Source organism: Bombina bombina, chromosome 1, assembly GCF_027579735.1.
Source record: "Bombina bombina isolate aBomBom1 chromosome 1, aBomBom1.pri, whole genome shotgun sequence".
Lineage (NCBI taxonomy): Eukaryota > Metazoa > Chordata > Amphibia > Anura > Bombinatoridae > Bombina > Bombina bombina.
In genome coordinates, this window is record NC_069499.1 from 918,788,603 (window position 1) to 918,807,296 (window position 18,694).

Below are 18,694 nucleotides of genomic sequence, written 5' to 3' on the forward strand. Positions count from 1 at the left end.
AACCTCTTGAAACTTAGTAAGGGGTAGATTCTGTATACATAGAATTCTAGAACAGTTTGATTTAAAGGGACAGTAAAAATGTAACTTTCTTGATTAAAGATAGAACATGCAGTTTTAAAAGGGCAGTCTACTTGAGATTTTTTTTTATTGTTTAAAAAAGATAGATAAAACCTTTATTACCCAGTCTCCAGCTTTTGCACAACCAACATTGTTAAATTATACTGTATAACCTCTAAACCTCTGCCTGTTTCTAAGCCCTTGCAGGTCGCCTCTTATCTTAGTGCATTGTATTAGTTTTTCACAGCCAGACAGTGCTAGTTTGTGTGTGCCAAATAGATAACATTGTGGAGTTATGCAGAAGTCAGCATTAATTGGCTAAAATGCAAGTTTTTAAAAAGCACTGAGATAAGGGGGCAGTCTGCAGAGGCATACATACAGGTAATCATAGAGGTAAAAAGTATATTAATATAACAGTGTTGGTTATGAAAAACTAAGAAATGGGTAATAAAAGGGATTATCTATATTTTTAAACAAACATTTTCAAGTATTCTGCCCCTTTAAACAACTTTCCAATGCACTTCTTTTATCTCATTTGCTTAATTCTCTTATCATGGGATCTAGCTGCTGATTGGTGTATGCACCTATATGACTATTGTCATTGGCTCACCCAATGTGTTCAACTACCTTCCAGTAGTGCATTGCTGCTCCTTCAACAAAGGAGAGAGAATTAACAAATTTGATCATACACTGGAAAGTTATTTTAAAAATGTATGCTCTGAGTGATATATAGTTATTTCTGCAGACACAAATTCACAATTGTGAGAACTACAAAACCAAGAATATGTGATATCTTCAAGATAGAAAAAATGACCAAAATAATCTTACAGAACCTTCTGGGAGAGCATGAAATTGTGATTGAATTAATAGAATTAATTTACCACATGTATATACAGCCTAATGCTACATAATTATTTCAGGATTAATAACTTTTGGATTATAATTTATCTTAAACAGAAATCTATCTTAAAACAGATTTTTCCTAAAAAAAAATAATAATATATTTTATAAAATTCTATTTAAAATTTATAAAAAAAAAAATAAAAAAAAAGAACCTCATGATTTTTATCCACCCACAGTGTTAAAAAAGGGAAGCATATAAAGATCTGGAAAGTTTGCCGGAACGATATGAACTTCACAAGCCGGCATAATAAACATCACACTAGCCAGTGTTACGTGCAGAAGACGATTTGCTATTTAAACTAGATAGATGGATAGCTTCACAGGAATGGTTATATCAGCGAGGCAGGAACATTATATTTTTGAATCCGAGAAGATCTCTTACCATTCCTGGCATGATTATTGGTTGTGTAGAAACCGTTCCGTATTGGAAGACGTCCAGTTAGCAAAGCTGCTCTTGCTGAAAATAGAAACATTATGTAAGAAATGTATTATTATAAAAGAGTTTAAGGTGCTTAATTTATGGAGTTAAGACATTTGGAGAGGGATGTTTAAAGAAAGTAGATTTATATTATTAAAGGGATACTAAACCCAAAATATTTATTTCATGATTCGGATAGAAAAACATAATTTATGTAAGAACTTACCTGATAAATTCATTTCTTTCATATTAACAAGAGTCCATGAGCTAGTGACGTATGGGATATACATTCCTACCAGGAGGGGCAAAGTTTCCCAAACCTTAAAATGCCTATAAATACACCCCTCACCACACCCACAAATCAGTTTAACGAATAGCCAAGAAGTGGGGTGATAAGAAAAAGTGCGAAGCATATAAAATAAGGAATTGGAATAATTGTGCTTTATACAAAAAAATCATAACCACCACAAAAAAGGGTGGGCCTCATGGACTCTTGTTAATATGAAAGAAATGAATTTATCAGGTAAGTTCTTACATAAATTATGTTTTCTTTCATGTAATTAACAAGAGTCCATGAGCTAGTGACGTATGGGATAATGACTACCCAAGATGTGGATCTTTCCACACAAGAGTCACTAGAGAGGGAGGGATAAAATAAAGACAGCCAATTCCTGCTGAAAATAATCCACACCCAAAATAAAGTTTAACAAAAAACATAAGCAGAAGATTCAAACTGAAACCGCTGCCTGAAGAACTTTTCTACCAAAAACTGCTTCAGAAGAAGAAAATACATCAAAATGGTAGAATTTAGTAAAAGTATGCAAAGAAGACCAAGTTGCTGCTTTGTAGATCTGGTCAACCGAAGCTTCATTCCTAAACGCCCAGGAAGTAGATACTGACCTAGTAGAATGAGCTGTAATTCTTTGAGGCGGAGATTTACCCGACTCAACATAGGCAAGATGAATTAAAGATTTCAACCAAGATGCCAAAGAAATGGCAGAAGCTTTCTGGCCTTTCCTAGAACCGGAAAAGATAACAAATAGACTAGAAGTCTTACGGAAAGATTTCGTAGCTTCAACATAATATTTCAAAGCTCTAACAACATCCAAAGAATGCAATGATTTCTCCTTAGAATTCTTAGGATTAGGACATAATGAAGGAACCACAATTTCTCTACTAATGTTGTTGGAATTCACAACTTTAGGTAAAAATTCAAAAGAAGTTCGCAACACCGCCTTATCCTGATGAAAAATCAGAAAAGGAGACTCACACGAAAGAGCAGATAATTCAGAAACTCTTCTAGCAGAAGAGATGGCCAAAAGGAACAAAACTTTCCAAGAAAGTAATTTAATGTCCAATGAATGCATAGGTTCAAACGGAGGAGCTTGAAGAGCTCCCAGAACCAAATTCAAACTCCAAGGAGGAGAAATTGACTTAATGACAGGTTTTATACGAACCAAAGCTTGTACAAAACAATGAATATCAGGAAGAATAGCAATCTTTCTGTGAAAAAGAACAGAAAGAGCAGAGATTTGTCCTTTCAAAGAACTTGCGGACAAACCCTTATCCAAACCATCCTGAAGAAATTGTAAAATTCTCGGTATTCTAAAAGAATGCCAAGAAAAATGATGAGAAAGACACCATGAAATATAAGTCTTCCAGACTCTATAATATATCTCTCGAGATACAGATTTACGAGCCTGTAACATAGTATTAATCACGGAGTCAGAGAAACCTCTATGACCAAGAATCAAGCGTTCAATCTCCATACCTTTAAATTTAAGGATTTCAGATCCGGATGGAAAAAAGGACCTTGTGACAGAAGGTCTGGTCTTAACGGAAGAGTCCATGGCTGGCAAGATGCCATCCGGACAAGATCCGCATACCAAAACCTGTGAGGCCATGCCGGAGCTATTAGCAGAACAAACGAGCATTCCCTCAGAATCTTGGAGATTACTCTTGGAAGAAGAACTAGAGGCGGAAAGATATAGGCAGGATGATACTTCCAAGGAAGTGATAATGCATCCACTGCCTCCGCCTGAGGATCCCGGGATCTGGACAGATACCTGGAAAGTTTCTTGTTTAGATGAGAGGCCATCAGATCTATCTCTGGGAGCCCCCACAATTGAACAATCTGAAGAAATACCTCTGGGTGAAGAGACCATTCGCCCGGATGCAACGTTTGGCGACTGAGATAATCCGCTTCCCAATTGTCTACACCTGGGATATGAACCGCAGAGATTAGACAGGAGCTGGATTCCGCCCAAACCAAAATTCGAGATACTTCTTTCATAGCCAGAGGACTGTGAGTCCCTCCTTGATGATTGATGTATGCCACAGTTGTGACATTGTCTGTCTGAAAACAAATGAACGATTCTCTCTTCAGAAGAGGCCAAAACTGAAGAGCTCTGAAAATTGCACGGAGTTCCAAAATATTGATCGGTAATCTCACCTCCTGAGATTCCCAAACTCCTTGTGCCGTCAGAGATCCCCACACAGCTCCCCAACCTGTGAGACTTGCATCTGTTGAAATTACAGTCCAGGTCGGAAGAACAAAAGAAGCCCCCTGAATTAAACGATGGTGATTTGTCCACCACGTTAGAGAGTGTCGAACAATCGGTTTTAAAGATATTAATTGAGATATCTTCGTGTAATCCCTGCACCATTGGTTCAGCATACAGAGCTGAAGAGGTCGCATGTGAAAACGAGCAAAGGGGATCGCGTCCGATGCAGCAGTCATAAGACCTAGAATTTCCATGCATAAGGCTACCGAAGGGAATGATTGTGACTGAAGGTTTCGACAAGCTGTAATCAATTTTAGACGTCTCTTGTCTGTTAAAGACAGAGTCATGGACACTGAATCTATCTGGAAACCCAGAAAGGTTACCCTTGTTTGAGGAATCAAAGAACTTTTTGGTAAATTGATCCTCCAACCATGATCTTGAAGAAACAACACAAGTCGATTCGTATGAGACTCTGCTAAATGTAAAGACGGAGCAAGTACCAAGATATCGTCCAAATAAGGAAATACCACAATACCCTGTTCTCTGATTACAGACAGAAGGGCACCGAGAATCTTTGTGAAAATTCTTGGAGCTGTAGCAAGGCCAAACGGTAGAGCCACAAATTGGTAATGCTTGTCTAGAAAAGAGAATCTCAGGAACTGATAATGATCTGGATGAATCGGAATATGCAGATATGCATCCTGTAAATCTATTGTGGACATATAATTCCCTTGCTGAACAAAAGGCAATATAGTCCTTACAGTTACCATCTTGAACGTTGGTATCCTTACATAACGATTCAATAATTTTAGATCCAGAACTGGTCTGAAGGAATTCTCCTTCTTTGGTACAATGAAGAGATTTGAATAAAACCCCATCCCCTGTTCCGGAACTGGAACTGGCATAATTACTCCAGCCAACTCTAGATCTGAAACACAATTCAGAAATGCTTGAGCTTTCACTGGATTTACTGGGACATGGGAAAGAAAAAATCTCTTTGCAGGAGGTCTCATCTTGAAACCAATTCTGTACCCTTCTGAAACAATGTTCTGAATCCAAAGATTGTGAACAGATTTGATCCAAATTTCTTTGAAAAAACGTAACCTGCCCCCTACCAGCTGAACTGGAATGAGGGCCGTACCTTCATGTGAACTTAGAAGCAGGCTTTGCCTTTCTAGCAGGCTTGGATTTATTCCAGACTGGAGATGGTTTCCAAACTGAAACTGCTCCTGAGGACGAAGGATCAGGCTTTTGTTCTTTGTTGAAACGAAAGGAACGAAAACGATTGTTAGCCCTGTTTTTACCTTTAGATTTTTTATCCTGTGGTAAAAAAGTTCCTTTCCCACCAGTAACAGTTGAAATAATAGAATCCAACTGAGAACCAAATAATTTGTTTCCCTGGAAAGAAATGGAAAGTAGAGTTGATTTAGAAGCCATATCAGCATTCCAAGTCTTAAGCCATAAAGCTCTTCTGGCTAAGATAGCCAGAGACATAAATCTAACATCAACTCTAATAATATCAAAAATGGCATCACAGATGAAATTATTAGTATGCTGGAGAAGAATAATAATATCATGAGAATCACGATTTGTTACTTGTTGCGCTAGAGTTTCCAACCAAAAAGTTGAAGCTGCAGCAACATCAGCCAATGATATAGCAGGTCTAAGAAGATTACCTGAACATAGATAAGCTTTTCTTAGAAAAGATTCAATTTTTCTATCTAAAGGATCCTTAAACGAGGTACCATCTGACGTAGGAATGGTAGTACGTTTAGCAAGGGTAGAAATAGCCCCATCAACTTTAGGGATTTTGTCCCAAAATTCTAACCTGTCAGGCGGAACAGGATATAATTGCTTAAAACGTTTAGAAGGAGTAAATGAATTACCCAATTTATCCCATTCCTTAGCAATTACTGCAGAAATAGCATTAGGAACAGGAAAGACTTCTGGAATAACCGCAGGAGCTTTAAAAACCTTATCCAAACGTATAGAATTAGTATCAAGAGGACTAGAATCCTCTATTTCTAAAGCAATTAGTACTTCTTTAAGTAAAGAGCGAATAAATTCCATCTTAAATAAATATGAAGATTTATCAGCATCAATCTCTGAGACAGAATCCTCTGAACTAGAAGAGTCCAAAGAATCAGAATGATGGTGTTCATTTAAAAATTCATCTGTAGAGAGAGAAGATTTAAAAGACTTTTTACGTTTACTAGAAGGAGAAATAACAGACAAAGCCTTCTTTATGGATTCAGAAACAAAATCTCTTATGTTATCAGGAACATTCTGCACCTTAGATGTTGAGGGAACTGCAACAGGCAATGGTACATCACTAAAGGAAATATTATCTGCTTTAACAAGTTTGTCATGACAATTAATACAAACAACAGCTGGAGAAATAGCTACCAAAAGTTTACAGCAGATACACTTAGCTTTGGTAGATCCAGCAGGCAGTGGTTTTCCTGTAGTATCTTCTGGCTCAGATGCAACGTGAGACATCTTGCAATATGTAAGAGAAAAAACAACATATAAAGCAAAATAAATCAAATTCCTTATAAGACAGTTTCAGGAATGGGAAAAAAATGCCAAACATCAAGCTTCTAGCAACCAGAAGCAAATGAAAATGAGACTGAAATAATGTGGAGACAAAAGCGACGCCCATATTTTTTGGCGCCAAATAAGACGCCCACATTATTTGGCGCCTAAATGCTTTTGGCGCCAAAAATGACGCCACATCCGGAACGCCGACATTTTTGGCGCAAAATAACGTCAAAAAATGACGCAACTTCCGGCGACACGTATGACGCCGGAAACGGAAATGAATTTTTGCGCCAAAAAAATCCGCGCCAAAAATGACGCAATAAAATGAAGCATTTTCAGCCCCCGCGAGCCTAACAGCCCACAGGGAAAAAAGTCAAATTTTTGAGGTAAGACAAAATATGATAATTTAAAGCATAATCCCAAATATGAAACTGACTGTCTGGAAATAAGGAAAGTTGAACATTCTGAGTCAAGGCAAATAAATGTTTGAATACATATATTTAGAACTTTATAAATAAAGTGCCCAACCATAGCTTAGAGTGTCACAGAAAATAAGACTTACTTACCCCAGGACACTCATCTACATGTTTGTAGAAAGCCAAACCAGTACTGAAACGAGAATCAGTAGAGGAAATGGTAAATATAAGAGTATATCGTCGATCTGAAAAGGGAGGTAAGAGATGAATCTCTACGACCGATAACAGAGAACCTTATGAAATAGACCCCGTAGAAGGAGATCACTGCATTCAATAGGCAATACTCTCCTCACATCCCTCTGACATTCACTGCACGCTGAGAGGAAAACCGGGCTCCAACTTGCTGCGGAGCGCATATCAACGTAGAATCTAGCACAAACTTACTTCACCACCTCCCTTGGAGGCAAAGTTTGTAAAACTGATTTGTGGGTGTGGTGAGGGGTGTATTTATAGGCATTTTAAGGTTTGGGAAACTTTGCCCCTCCTGGTAGGAATGTATATCCCATACGTCACTAGCTCATGGACTCTTGTTAATTACATGAAAGAAATACAATTTTAAACAACATTCCAATTTACTTCTATTATCTAATTTGCTTCAGTCTTTAGATATCCTGTGTTGAAGAAATAGCAATGAACATGGGTGAGCCAATCACAAGAGGCACCTATGTGCAGCTACTAATCAGCAGCTACTGAGCCTATCTAGATATGCTTTTCAGCAAAGGTTATCAAGAAAATTAAGCAAATTAGATAATAGAAGTAAATTAGAAAGTTGTTTAAAATGACATGCTCTTTCTAAATCATGAAAGAAAAAATTTGGGTTTCATGTCCCTTTAAGCTAGTGGGTAGCTAGTGAAAGAGACAATATTTGTTTACATAAACTGCAGAATTACTGAATCACAGAGATTGTGACAGAAATTAAAAAGGCAGTGAAACCAAAAACAAACACAAGCATAGAGGTTTTTTTTCTAAAATAGCACAATTTAGCTAATTGTAAACTGGATTCTAATGTAGGTGAAAGCTTTTAATCAATAATCTCACTAGAATATGTATTGTTTGTAGTTGTACACATAAACCTAATGGGTAGTAAAAGTGAAAGATAGAACATTGTCATCCTCAGCATTCCCTGCAGACTGCAAAAGGTCAAAATATGCAGTTGCTAACATCCCTCGGTTTCAGTTACAGGGGGGGTGATACTCCTCTTTTAAAAGAGGGGAATTCCCTATTGAAAAACTGTCAATATACAATGAGATAAGTGGCAGCCTTCAAGGGCTTAGATATTAGAATATGAGCCTACCTAGGTTTAGCTTTCAAAGCAAAGCTAATTTGATAAAAGTAAATTGGAAGTTGTTTAAAATTGTATGCCCTATCTTAATTATGTAAGTTTAATTTTAACTTGGCTGTCCCTTTAATAACAAATTGTCACCTGGAGTTCATATATTCTTCCCACAGAAAAATAGTCAGAAAAAATTGCACCTCTCTAAATTAATAAAGGCCACGTCATTCAGCTATTGTAGGTATATAAGGCCGTTTTAAGTAAATTGGTAAAAGAGCTTTAGCACTATTGATCAAGATTTGTAGCAAGGTGTAAGGCAGTTTACAAGGCATGTGCAGATATTTATTAAGTAGAAAAATGAGTGGGTCTTGAGGCAGGGTTATTGAAAGGCCATTTTCCATTTTAGATAGGACTTCTTTCCAATAACTATTTATCATGGGGCATGACCACAAAATGCCAGTCATATTACCTATTTTGCTACAGCCCCTCCAGAATACATTATCTGTCTGGGAAAATATTTGTACTAGTCTGTGTGGTGTAAGATACCATCACATTAATATTTTCACATTTAATTCCAACCAAAGAGGAGAACGTAGCTGAATTAGAAAAAATATTATTCCAATCTTAAAAAGGGATAGGAAAGGCAAAATTAAACTTTCCTGATTCATATAGAGCATGCTATTTTAAGACACTTTTAAATTCACTTCTATTTTCAAATGTGCTTCGTTCTCTTAGTACCCCTTGTTGAATAAGAATATGCACATATCATACATCAGTGGGAGCTGCTGCCGATTGGTGCCTGCACACATTTGTCTCTTTTGATTGGCTAACTAGATGTGTTCAGCTAGCTTCCAGTAGTGCAATGCTGTTCCTTCGACAATGGATAACAAGATAATGAAGCAAATTTGATAATAGAAGTACATTGGAAAGTTGATTAAAATTGTATGTTCTAGCTGAATCATAAAAAAAAATTGGGGTTTACTATCCTTTTAACTCTCTAGACCAGGTTATTGTATATTATTTAGGGAGTGTTTGAGAACTATGGGCTATCAGTATTCTATAGGTTTGTGATAACACTCATTTAGAGGGATAGCAGTATAGCAGAGCGGTTCAAGGTCACTTTAGAGATGATCTGTTAGGAAATAAATGGAAGAAATTGAAAAATTGGAAATAGATTAACCAATTTTCCAAGGAAGCGGTCTCCCATAGTGCCAAGTTGTGATTGCAATTTAAGTTTGCAACTTATCAATACTAAATAACATGGTGCTAATCTGTGTAAAATACATATATCTTGAAAATTATAGCCAAGCTCACTGGGAAAACACTGGTTCCTAAACAATGGCGTGAAGGTGGAAGAGGATAGTGAACTTGCTGAATTATTTTATCCTATTGCTTAAAGCAGGGGTGCCCACACTTTTTTTTGTGTTGGAATATACTTTTCAAATGACCAGCTCAACGAGATCTACCCACTAAAAATTGTCCGGCTCCTAAGCTTACATTCCTGCTTTTCCAAAAAAAGATGCCAAGAGAATGAATAAAAATTGATAATAGGAGTAAATTAGAAAGTTGTTTAAAATTGCATGCTCTTTCTGAATCATGAAAATAAAATGTTTGTTTTATATCCATTTAAGGTTGCATGATTTAGCAACACATGGATGTGCAAAAGCATAAAAATACAACAGATTAATCCTGACGACAAAAGTAGCACTGACTTTAATTAGGGTTAACAGGAGCAATTCCTTGTACCATGTTACAAAACACTGCATTCAAATTATTGCCACTGACCCCCTTTACTTTGTGTCGTGGGCTTGGCCTGATATGACCCAATAAGGCTTACATTGACCCAATAAGGCTTACATAAATAAAATTTCAATAGCACGCCATGCAGACCATTTCTTACCGGATCAACACCTTCATTTGCCAGACGTCAATCAGATTTCTTCCTTTAGCATAGCACAGCAGCCTCCACCTTTACTTTTTCTATCTATTGACGCTTACCCTCCTAACTATACTGCCATATCCATTGGGAGAGTACTCACTTAACCATGCTTTTGATAGGTCAATTGTGTTGTCGTTCAAAAATCATCTACATTGATTGGTTGAAATCGATGTCCCTCAGGATCCAATCCTGTAGCACTTTTTGTGTCCGACCATTAGACTGTTTAATGACCCGCCCTTCACACAATACAGTAGATAAATTGGTATCCCTAGCAACCATACTCTACTCACGCCCCAGTGTTGAGATTGCGTAACTTGACCACACCATTTTAATCACATCGGCCACAATCTACCAGCAGCGCCTTCACAATCTACTGGTAGATCGTGATCAACCTATTGGGCACCCCTGGCTTAAAGGTTTCTAATATAATGGGTGGGGTACAGTCGTGTATATGCCTATTAGAGCATGTAATACATCCATAATAATTTGCAATGGGACAATAAGTGTTCAAGTGTCACCCACTCTTTACAATCTACATGCTTACAGCAATCTATAATTCTTTCCAGGGTGATTGCTTAATGATAAAATGATAAATTAGGGACTCCAAGACCTCCTTGATCGCTGGGTCTATATAGAATATGCTTTGCTATTCTAGGGTGGCGTCCTATCCAAATACAATTATTAAGAGTGTTTTGCATAGCGGTTAAATATATGTCAGATATAGGGGAAACAAGGTATTATTGTCATTTTGACTGCTGCTACTCTGCCAACCCATGACAAATGTTTTTGATGCCATTAGTTCAATTCACTTTGGCAGGACCTCAAGAAAACGTCATTGTTCAAGAAATGTAATAATGTGGGATCAGCTAAAATGTGCATCCCTAAATATTTTAGAAAACTTTTTAGAAATTTAAGATTATAGATTTGTTCGATCAATCAGATTTTCTAACAAAGCTATCCCCAAAACTTCCATCTTAGTGACATTAATTTTAAAATTAAAGTAAAAGCCATAAGTGTTTAGCTCTGGAAAAAGAGCTTCTAGCAATTAATGTGGTGATGCATGGGAGAGGAGGATGTCATCCACATATAATAAAAATGTATACATCAACTATTATACCTTAAAAGGGATAGTAAAGTCAAAATTAAAACTTGCATGATTCTGATACAGCATGCCATTTTAAGACACTTTTAAATTCACTTCTATCTTCAAATGTGCTTCGTTCTCTTTGTAACCATTGAAAAAGAATACACACATATCCTACACTAGGTGGGAACTGCTGCTAATTGATGCCTGCACACATTTGTCTCTTGTGATTGGCTAACTAGATGTGTTTATCTAGCTGTCAGTGGTGCAATGCAGTTCCTTCAGCAAAGGATAACAAAAGAATGAAGCAAATTTTGAAAGTTGCTTAAAATTGCATGTTTCATCCAAATCATGAAATACATTTTTGGGGTTTCCTGTCCCTTTAACACCTTGGATCTTCTTGTCTGCCCTCATTTCAGTGGCTAGGACTTCCATAGCCAAAACAAAGAAGTAAAGACATTTTTATTACTTGTACTTTTTGAGAAAAAATAGGGAACTTAAAAAGGGACAGTCAACACTAGAATTTCTGTTGTGTTAAAAGATAGATAATCCCTTACCCATTCCTTAGTTTTACATAACCAACATAGTTATAATAATACATGTTTTACCTCTGTGATTATCTTGTTACTAAGCCTCTGCAGACTGCCCCCTTATTTCAGTTCTTTTAACAGACTTGCATTTTAGCCAATCAGTGCTCACTCCTTGGTAAATTTACGTGCATGAGCTCAATGTTATCTATATGAAACAAATGAACTAACGCCCTCTAGTGGTTAAAAACTGTCAAATGCAGAGGCGGCCTTCAAGGTCTAAGAAATTAGCATATGAACCGCCTAGGTTTAGCTTTTAACTAAGAATACCAAGAGAATATGCAAAATTGGTGATAAAAGTAAATTGGAAAGTTGTTTAGAATTATATGCCCTATTTGACTTATGAAAGTTTCTTTTTGGACTTGACTGCCCCTTTAAATGCAGAAACAATATTCTGCTTAACATGTTACAGTCAATATCCAGTAAAGCATTTTTAAATAAATATCTGTCTGAACCACAATCATATATTCTGTTATGCTAATGAAACAAAAACCAATATGCTCAAGTATTATAATTCTGATTCTTCGCAATCTACAAATCTCACATACCAAAAAATATTTTTAATTTCATGTTTATTTAAAAGTTTCTATTTCACATTCTGATGAAAATATTACATTTTTTTATTTTCAAAAGCTTTATTAAAAACTCAGAAATAACATACAGGTTTTGATCTCAGTATTACATTAAATATAATACACATACATATTTTATCAGAGGCATAAGTCATATCTCTATCATAAGTCTATCTATAAGTCTTCAATTAACCATAGATAGTTAAATATTAATAAATATTGCATCAATTCAAGACATCAAGCTAATTTGACATCTCTCTCTCATATATATATATATATATATATATATATATATATATATATATATATATATATATATATATATATATATATATATATATATATATATATATATATATATATATATATATATATATAAAAAACACGGAAGGGAACTGCACTCTCATACCGGACCGGGTACACATCCCATGACCCTGCAACATGCTCAGCCCTGGGTGCCACTGGCACTCACAGGAAGCTGTGCTGTCCCCAGAGCTACAAGCAGTTAAAACCAGACAGGTCTGGGTGCAAGAACCATAGGGAAAATTACAAAACAAATTAATACAACACACAGAGAAAACCCAGCACTCACTTACAAGCTCTCAGCTAAGATTTAAAAGCAAAAATGGAAAGGTTAGTCACCGCATCTGGCCAAATGGGACAAGCTCAGGTACCACGTCAAGGTCCTCTCCAATACCTGAGACCCTAAAACAGCCACACAATGCAAGCTTTCAAATCCAAACAAACTGAAAACAAGGGAAGGGTGCACAGGAATATGTAACCACCCTAGAAATATACAAAACACGGAAGGGAACTGCACTCTCATACCGGACCGGGTACACATCCCATGACCCTGCAACATGCTCAGCCCTGGGTGCCACTGGCACTCACAGGAAGCTGTGCTGTCCCCAGAGCTACAAGCAGTTAACCCCAGACAGGTCTGGGTGCAAGAACCATAGGGAAAATTACAAAACAAATTAATACAACACACAGAGAAAACCCAGCACTCACTTACAAGCTCTCAGCTAAGATTTAAAAGCAAAAATGGAAAGGTTAGTCACCGCATCTGGCCAAATGGGACAAGCTCAGGTACCACGTCAAGGTCCTCTCCAATACCTGAGACCCTAAAACAGCCACACAATGCAAGCTTTCAAATCCAAACAAACTGAAAACAAGGGAAGGGTGCACAGGAATATGTAACCACCCTAGAAATATACAAAACACGGAAGGGAACTGCACTCTCATACCGGACCGGGTACACACCCTTCCCTTGTTTTCAGTTTGTTTGGATTTGAAAGCTTGCATTGTGTGGCTGTTTTAGGGTCTCAGGTATTGGAGAGGACCTTGACGTGGTACCTGAGCTTGTCCCATTTGGCCAGATGCGGTGACTAACCTTTCCATTTTTGCTTTTAAATCTTAGCTGAGAGCTTGTAAGTGAGTGCTGGGTTTTCTCTGTGTGTTATATATATATATATATATATATATATAAAACCAAAGAGTTGTAAGTTTGGCGCAGTATAGAACCCAAAAGACTACAGTTAACTGGTGTGCTGCCCTAATCTATCTATCAGAGCCGGAGTAACCCAATATACTCCAGCAATGATATAAAGTAAATAAAAAAGAAACAGCGGGGGTACAACCCTAAAGGGATCCGTAAATAGATGCCCTATAATTTTTAATTGTAGACAGTTTAATGCGCCCTTGAGATTCTATTACCCTCTCTTTCTTTTTATATATATTTATATATATATTCCTCGTTTGAAAGAAGGTCCTCACTGGTCTTTGACAAAACAATTTTTTAATTCATCCAATAAATATCAAAAGCAAGTTCATCCATAACGTTTCGGTGTCATTATGACACCTTTGTCAAATGATCTTCCAATATCAATATCACAGAATCATCATGTCCCCAAAGTAGAAAAAAATCGATTTTTTTCTACTTTGGGGACATGATGATTCTGTGATATTGATATTGGAAGATCATTTGACAAAGGTGTCATAATGACACCGAAACGTTATGGATGAACTTGCTTTTGATATTTATTGGATGAATTAAAAAATTGTTTTGTCAAAGACCAGTGAGTGCCTTCTTTCAAACGAGGAACATATATGTTTTATTTGGAGTGCACCCTGGCTGATGTGGTATTGTAAGACTGTGCTTATCTCTTTTTGGAGGATATATATATATATATATAAAAATATTATCCAATGCTCGTCCACGGTAAGAGATAGAGTCACTCAGAATCCAGAGGTAAAAATGATAAAAAATAATCTTTATTGTGAATACTCCAAGGGTTAAAACATGTACAAAAACGATCTCAGCTAAGAGAACAGTTAGTGAAGTCTGACCGGTTTCGGCTCAACATGGCCGTAGTCATAGACACATAACAGGTGTTCAGAGAGAGCACCTGATATACCTGTTAACCACTCCCCAAATGGGAGTGGTATAAAAAAAAACATGATTAAAAACAAACTGATTACTCAAAGCTGTTGAGAAGAGGGATACAGAATGTATATATATACAAAAACTTACAATGGGTATTAGAAATATAGAACTAAGAACTTTAACAATAATGTAACTATAGCAGATAAGCTAAATAGTCATAAGGTGATAATGCAAAAACACCATTTACACTTTTGTGCATATATGTTTAAATATACATATAAGTTAGATTACATTGAATAGGCAAGAGACCAAACAAGGTGGAAAAAGGACCTACTGCAAACACTGGGAAAATAATGATAATCTTACTATTAATATAGGGGAATAAAGTGAAATGTTGATATTGACATGAATATAAGCTAAACCAGATGTGTTTGAAAGTGATACACCTAACACAATACTTGGAGATTTCTTTTTTGATTTGGAGAATTTGAAGAAAAAAGAACAAAAGCTTAAATTGGATAAGTGGATTTTATCTAAATATATTAACATGAAAATGATTCCCAGAGGTTTAAGGATTAATAAATTTCCTACCTACGATGTAAAGGACCCTGGATTCATTGAACGATGGAATCAGGCTTTAACGGATTGTTCACTTAAGCTTATAGCTTTATTGATAGAATATAAAGGACACACTATTGGCAGAAGTTAAGAACAGGATAATCACCTTGCAGGGTGAAATGAACAAGTATAAGTTGTGTAATGTTTACCCTGAATATGATGCTATACTTAGGAATGTTATGGAAGAATCTAAGAAATTAATTATCCAAATTAAACATTCTAAATATATACGAGACCAAAAAGATTACAGCAATGGTACAGTTTATATTTGGCGTAAAAGACAGAGAGGTAGGGCATGGTCACAAACACCTAGCAAAAGATCTATGGCTCAAAATTCAGGTCAGGATATAACATCAAACAAACTTAGTAAGGTAAATAAAAAATCTAGCAAAGTGGCCGAATCCAAACAGGTTGCTTTCTCTGACTCAGAGCCTGAGCAGACCGATGAGGACAGATTTGCATCCAGCTTTGAGGAGGAGGGCTGCTCGGGCTCTGAGGGAGAGATATCTGAACTCTTGGAGAATACAGAGCTTAATTCTATGCCTAAAAGTATTTTAAAGGATCCTAAGGGAGCTGGAATGGGAGCTATCCCTAAGAGGGGTGGGAGAGGTCGCCAGAGAAGGGGACGGTCCCACTATTCCCAATCTAGTACTACTAGGGAGTCCATGACTAGTGACATAGGACCTAACACACAGGTTTTTCAGTGGGCCCCGAAACAACCCAGAGGGGGAGGGAGGGGTCATCCTCGAAGGATAGAGGAAGTAGATGCCCAGTTTCAGAGGTACCCAGTGAGAGAAAACAGGAGCACCAGGGGGCACAGATATCAATGAATGATTTTTCTGTAATAAATTTATCCACCTATCAGATAACAGATGTTGAGAGAAAAGTCTTGGGTATGGTCTGAATTTTGTTCCATCTAGGGACTTTGATTTATTCCAGACTATACTGGATGTTAACAAAATGGTGAGGGATCTTACCCTGAGGAAGTTTTTCTCCACATCTGCAAATAGTACCTCTGAAGAAGTAAATACACAATACCAGGAGATGAGCAATATTGACTTATCGTTTGGTAATGCCTGCGCGTTAATAGATCTGGAAGACTTGGGTGGTACACAGGAGGATGGACCATCTATCACACAAACAGGCAAGAAACAACATAAACTAAAATCCAGGTCCAATTTTTATCCCTTACATACTAGGGGCAAAGGCCTGGAAGTTTTTCACAAGAGGGTCATTGAAGATCTTACTTTGTTAGATAAATCTAGGAAACATGACCATCAATCTAACTTATCTAGACTGGAAAGGGAAGCAGTAGCTACATTACAGAATAACAAGGATGTGGTTATTCGCCAGTCAGATAAGGGAGGTAGTGTCGTTTTGCTAGACAAAGATATCTACATTAAAGAGGCATTAAGACAACTAGAGGATCCTGAAGCCTACATGGGACTATCTAGGGATCCTACAACACAGTATAAGGCTATTCTGAGGGACCTGTTGGATGATGGGGTGGAGATGGGCATTATTGATGAACAGACATATGATTGTCTATTGGTAGACAGTCCTGTAATGCCCATCTTCCACCACCTGCCAAAAGTCCATAAAAGCCTGGTGGATGTACAGGGTAGGCCCATAGTGGCAGGAATTGGCTCCCTATTGGAGCCGTTGTCCAAGTGGGTGGACCAATTCCTTCAACCGTTGGTCCAGAAATTGCCAAGCTTTGTAAAGGATACGACCCATGTGCTCTCTAGGCTAGAGGATGTCTCTTGGGAGGAGGGATATAGTTGGATCACCATAGATGTGGTGTCCCTGTACTCCTCCATACCCCATGAGTATGGTCTACAAGCAGTATCATATTTCCTGAGAAAGGAGACTGATCTATCCCTTAAACATAGGGATTTTGTACTGAGAGCGGTTAACTTTCTACTCCAGCATAACTTTTTTATGTTTGAGAGTAAGTATTACCTCCAGAGGCGTGGAACCGCTATGGGGGCTAAGTTTGCCCCCTCCTACGCTAACCTGTTTATGGGTTGGTGGGAGCGGTTCCATGTCTTTGGGGGTAATAGAGATAACACATAGTATATTGTCAAATACCTAAGTTTTGTTGATGACCTGCTGGTCATCTGGTCAGGCAATCAAGATCAAGCAAACAAACTAGTTGATATGTTTAATGCCAACAGTGTAGGTCTGAGATTCACCTTTGAGTGGGATCAGACTAGTATCAATTATTTGGATGTAACACGCTGCTGCATGCGAAAAGCAGTCATCCCAGGCATGTTTTTAAAGGCATTGCTAAAGGCCAGTTCATGCGGTTAAAAAGAAATTGTTCCCGGAGAGAGGATTTTCTTGAGGAGAGTGAGGATTTGAAATCCAGGCTGATGGCCAGGGGTTACCCCAAAAGATTGGTTAACAAGACTTTTTCGGAAGTCTCAGTGATGGACAGGAAAAGTGTCCATGGACGGCAAAGAGATAATAAACTGATGAATCACCTTTCTACTAAGATTAAACCCACTCTAGTGACTGCCTTTTCTAACCAGTTTGACAAGGTCTGTAAGGTGATAGAGAAAAATTTGCCTATCCTTCGTGGAGACACAGTACTACGTGAAATTATGGATGATGGCTGTAATTTCATTTATAAACGTAATTTGACCCTGGGAAACATTCTGTCTCCTAGTATGTTGCCCCAACAAGATAGTGGTAGTTCATGGTTGAAGGTCAAAGGAACATATAAGTGTGGCAAAAAGACATGCAAGTCATGTGACCACATGTTTGTTTCCAAAACCTTCACCTCAGCACGAACATCAGAAGTTTTTGACACTAGGGGTTGCATTAAATGTGGCAGTAAATATGTCATATATTTAATTGAGTGCACCCAGTGTAACAAACAATATGTGGGCAGAACCACTAGGCCTGTGGGCAAACGAATCAGGGAACACCTTTCCTATGTTTCTCAGGAGAGGGCTGTTTCAGCTTTGTCCAGACACTTCTTGGATGTTCATTTGGGAGATGTTGGAAACCTCAGGTGGCAGGCTATTGAGTTAGTGTCTACACCACCAAGGGGTGGTGATAAATTCCATATCCTCTCCAGACAGGAGATTTATTGGATACACAGGCTCGGTAGCCTGGTACCTGGGGGTTTTAACTCCGAATTTGACATCATAAACTATTGGCATAGATAGTGCTTTACTCTATGTCTTTACTTATTTAAAATGTGAGTTCATGGAGTCTTACATGCCTCTATTAGAATGAGAACATAAATATAGATAACTGGCAGCTCACCTGTGGTAATCTGGGTTTGAGGTACAGGTCCCTGAATTATTGGTTAATACAGGGATATGG

At 37.5% G+C, this 18,694-nt stretch overlaps 1 protein-coding gene across 3 annotated transcripts in view; it reads right to left on the reverse strand.

Annotated features, from left to right (window-relative positions):
* The window catches only part of GALNS (galactosamine (N-acetyl)-6-sulfatase), a 100,755-nt gene that overhangs the window by 64,081 nt on the left and 17,980 nt on the right, over window positions 1-18,694 (reverse strand). For all 3 annotated transcript variants that reach the window (XM_053709287.1, XM_053710020.1, XM_053710822.1), the window contains one exon: window positions 1,343-1,417. In XM_053709287.1, coding sequence (XP_053565262.1) covers window positions 1,343-1,417 — 75 coding nt within the window. The remainder of the gene's footprint in view (window positions 1-1,342; window positions 1,418-18,694) is intronic.